The 2,471-nt window shown below is 42.9% G+C and overlaps 1 protein-coding gene across 1 annotated transcript; it reads right to left on the minus strand.

Moving 5' to 3' along the window:
• Positions 1 to 1,175: 1,175 nt before the first annotated feature.
• On the minus strand, positions 1,176 to 2,120 carry LOC123647327 (putative olfactory receptor 9A1). Its single transcript, XM_045564695.1, has one exon. It carries the CDS (start codon positions 2,118 to 2,120, stop codon positions 1,176 to 1,178), a length of 945 nt encoding a protein of 314 aa, XP_045420651.1.
• Between the last annotated feature and the right edge of the window lie 351 nt (positions 2,121 to 2,471).

A 2,471-nucleotide genomic window follows, 5' to 3' on the forward strand; every position in this document is an offset into this window, starting at 1 on the left:
CTATAATTACTTGTACAATGAAGCAGAAAAAAATCTGTGAACTTCTGTCAGCCAACATAGAAATATTAATTGAGAATAGTGGGCATGAGAGGAATAGAGATGAGGATGGAGCACTACAGGAACTGAGACATGTGGATTGAGGGAGCTTAGTGCAGAGCTGGAAGGCAGCTTGGTAAAATTTGTCTTAGTGAAGGAATGGAGGGGGAAGAAAACACAGAAATGAATCTTGTATTCACAGAAAGACACAAAAAGAAATCAAGAAACAAACTGGGCAGGAGCACACAGCAGCTAAGGGAGCAGGGAGGGGCCATGCACCATGTCAAGATTAAAGAATGTGAAAGGTGCAGGGAGAAGGGCCATAGGCTGCCTCTCCCTGTGTTCTCTCTTCACTAACTCCTCAGTCCAAAAACACAGCAAGGCCAGCTCTCCAGTGTCACATTAGTTCCCAGGACACAGCTCCACTGCTGTCCCACATTGAGGGCTGACCTGATAGTATGAGTAAAGTTAGAGAGGAGAATGCTTCTTTCCAAGATAATTCTTCCATTCCTGGAAAGTTCACCAACTACAGACGGACCTGTAGTAACATACATCCAGCCTAAGATTGCTAAGGAGCCAGGTTGATGGAGTGAGTTCACTCTCACAAATACTAGTTGAGAAAAAACACAGGGAGGTACTATCAGTTAAACATTGGAGACAGGACCCAAAAAGAAAGGTGGTAGCCTGAGGCTGGGCCTGGGTCACTCACAGGAGGAACAATGAGCTTCACTAAAAAGAAGACACCATGAAAGCACACAGATAAATAGGGGAAGATAGTTGCAACATCTAAAATAAAACATTTATGTTTCCCATCAGATGATATATCACACTTTTCTCGTTTATCCCATTCACAGGTCCTTGGGTTCCAAACTTCACATGTATTGAAATATTTTCACTGGACAAATTTATTTTCTGACGGGTATTATAAATACACAGGGTGTATAAATGTATATATCTGTTAAAAGATAATAAAGTAATCTCACATATAGAAAGCATAGACTTATAAACTTGAGCAATGTCAGTACCTAAAAATTCCTTGGTGGATCACAAATATTTGATGATGAGTATGATTATTTTGGATTTAAATTAGTACCTTCAGATAACTTGAATCAGTGATGAGGATTGTCTGCAGGACAGAGCTAATCCTTGAGGAGTTGATAGCAGCGTTTCATGCCATCTCCAAAGGCCTGTATGAATTTGTCATTGCGGAGGGTGAAGATAAAAGGGTTCAGAAGAGGGGTCACCACTAAAACCAGCAGTGATGCTACCCTGTTGTACTCAGCCGCCTGCGTTTGCTTGGGTTTCACATACAGGAACAAGCAGCTGCCATAGCCGATCACGACATAGGTGAAGTGGGAGGCACATGTGGAGAAAGATTTCCTTCGGCCGGAGGCTGAGGGGATCTTGAGGATGGTGGAGATGATGTAGGTGTAGGAGACAATTGTAGGGATCAAAGAACCAATGATAATAAAAACAGCCATTAAAAATAGAATAAACTCTGTGAAAAGAGTGTCATCACAGGATAGCTTGAGTAATTGCCCTCGGTCACAGTAAAAATGATCTAACAGATTTGATTTGCAGAATGTAAGCTGAAACGTGGCATAGACTGGCCAGATTTCAGAAAAGAACCCAAACACCCATGACACAACTACTACCCAGATGCAGGTGCGGCTGTTCATAATGATGTTGTACCTCAGAGGGTTGCAGACAGCCACATAACGGTCCACAGCCATCGCTCCCATTAATGCCAACTCTGAGGTACCCAAAGAAAGGTACAAATATAGTTGTGCAGCACATGCAGTCAAAGATATTGTCTGAGTCTTTGGAAGCAACAACCCCCAGAGCATAAAAGGGACAGCAGTGGATGTGATCAGGATCTCCAGGACAGAGAGGTGACCAAGGAAGAAGTACATAGGCGAATGCAGGCGTTTATCAACACAGACAGTGACAATGATAACTGTGTTTCCCATTACTGTCACTGAGTACAAGAAGAAGAAAGTAGCAAAAAGGACATGGCATACTTCTTGGGAGCCAGGGAAGCCTAGGAGAAAAAATTCAGTGGCACTAGAGGAATTCCTCAACATTTGCTTAGTCTGCTTCTTTCTTGTGAAATCTAGAGAACAAAAGAGAGAGAACACAGCTTCTCATCTCAACAGAAACAGAAGCATACATAAACTATTTCAGCTACATAAACTATTTCCCTTCTGCTAATAGGATCCACATGTTCTACTATTCCCTTTACAGGGTCAGTGCTCATTTTTCTAAATAATGCACAATACATGAAGACAATTGAGGTGGCCAAGGAGATGAGCCCGGTTACCAAAGCCATATCATAGGCACGAGAGCCTGACCCCCTGCACTGTATGCACCACTGCATCTCTCCATGCCCAGCTCATCTACCTCCCGCTTAGTTCTGGAAAGGAACCTTATCTGCC

The sequence above is a fragment of the Lemur catta genome, chromosome 11 (assembly GCF_020740605.2).
Source record: "Lemur catta isolate mLemCat1 chromosome 11, mLemCat1.pri, whole genome shotgun sequence".
In the NCBI taxonomy this organism is placed as follows: Eukaryota; Metazoa; Chordata; class Mammalia; order Primates; family Lemuridae; genus Lemur; species Lemur catta.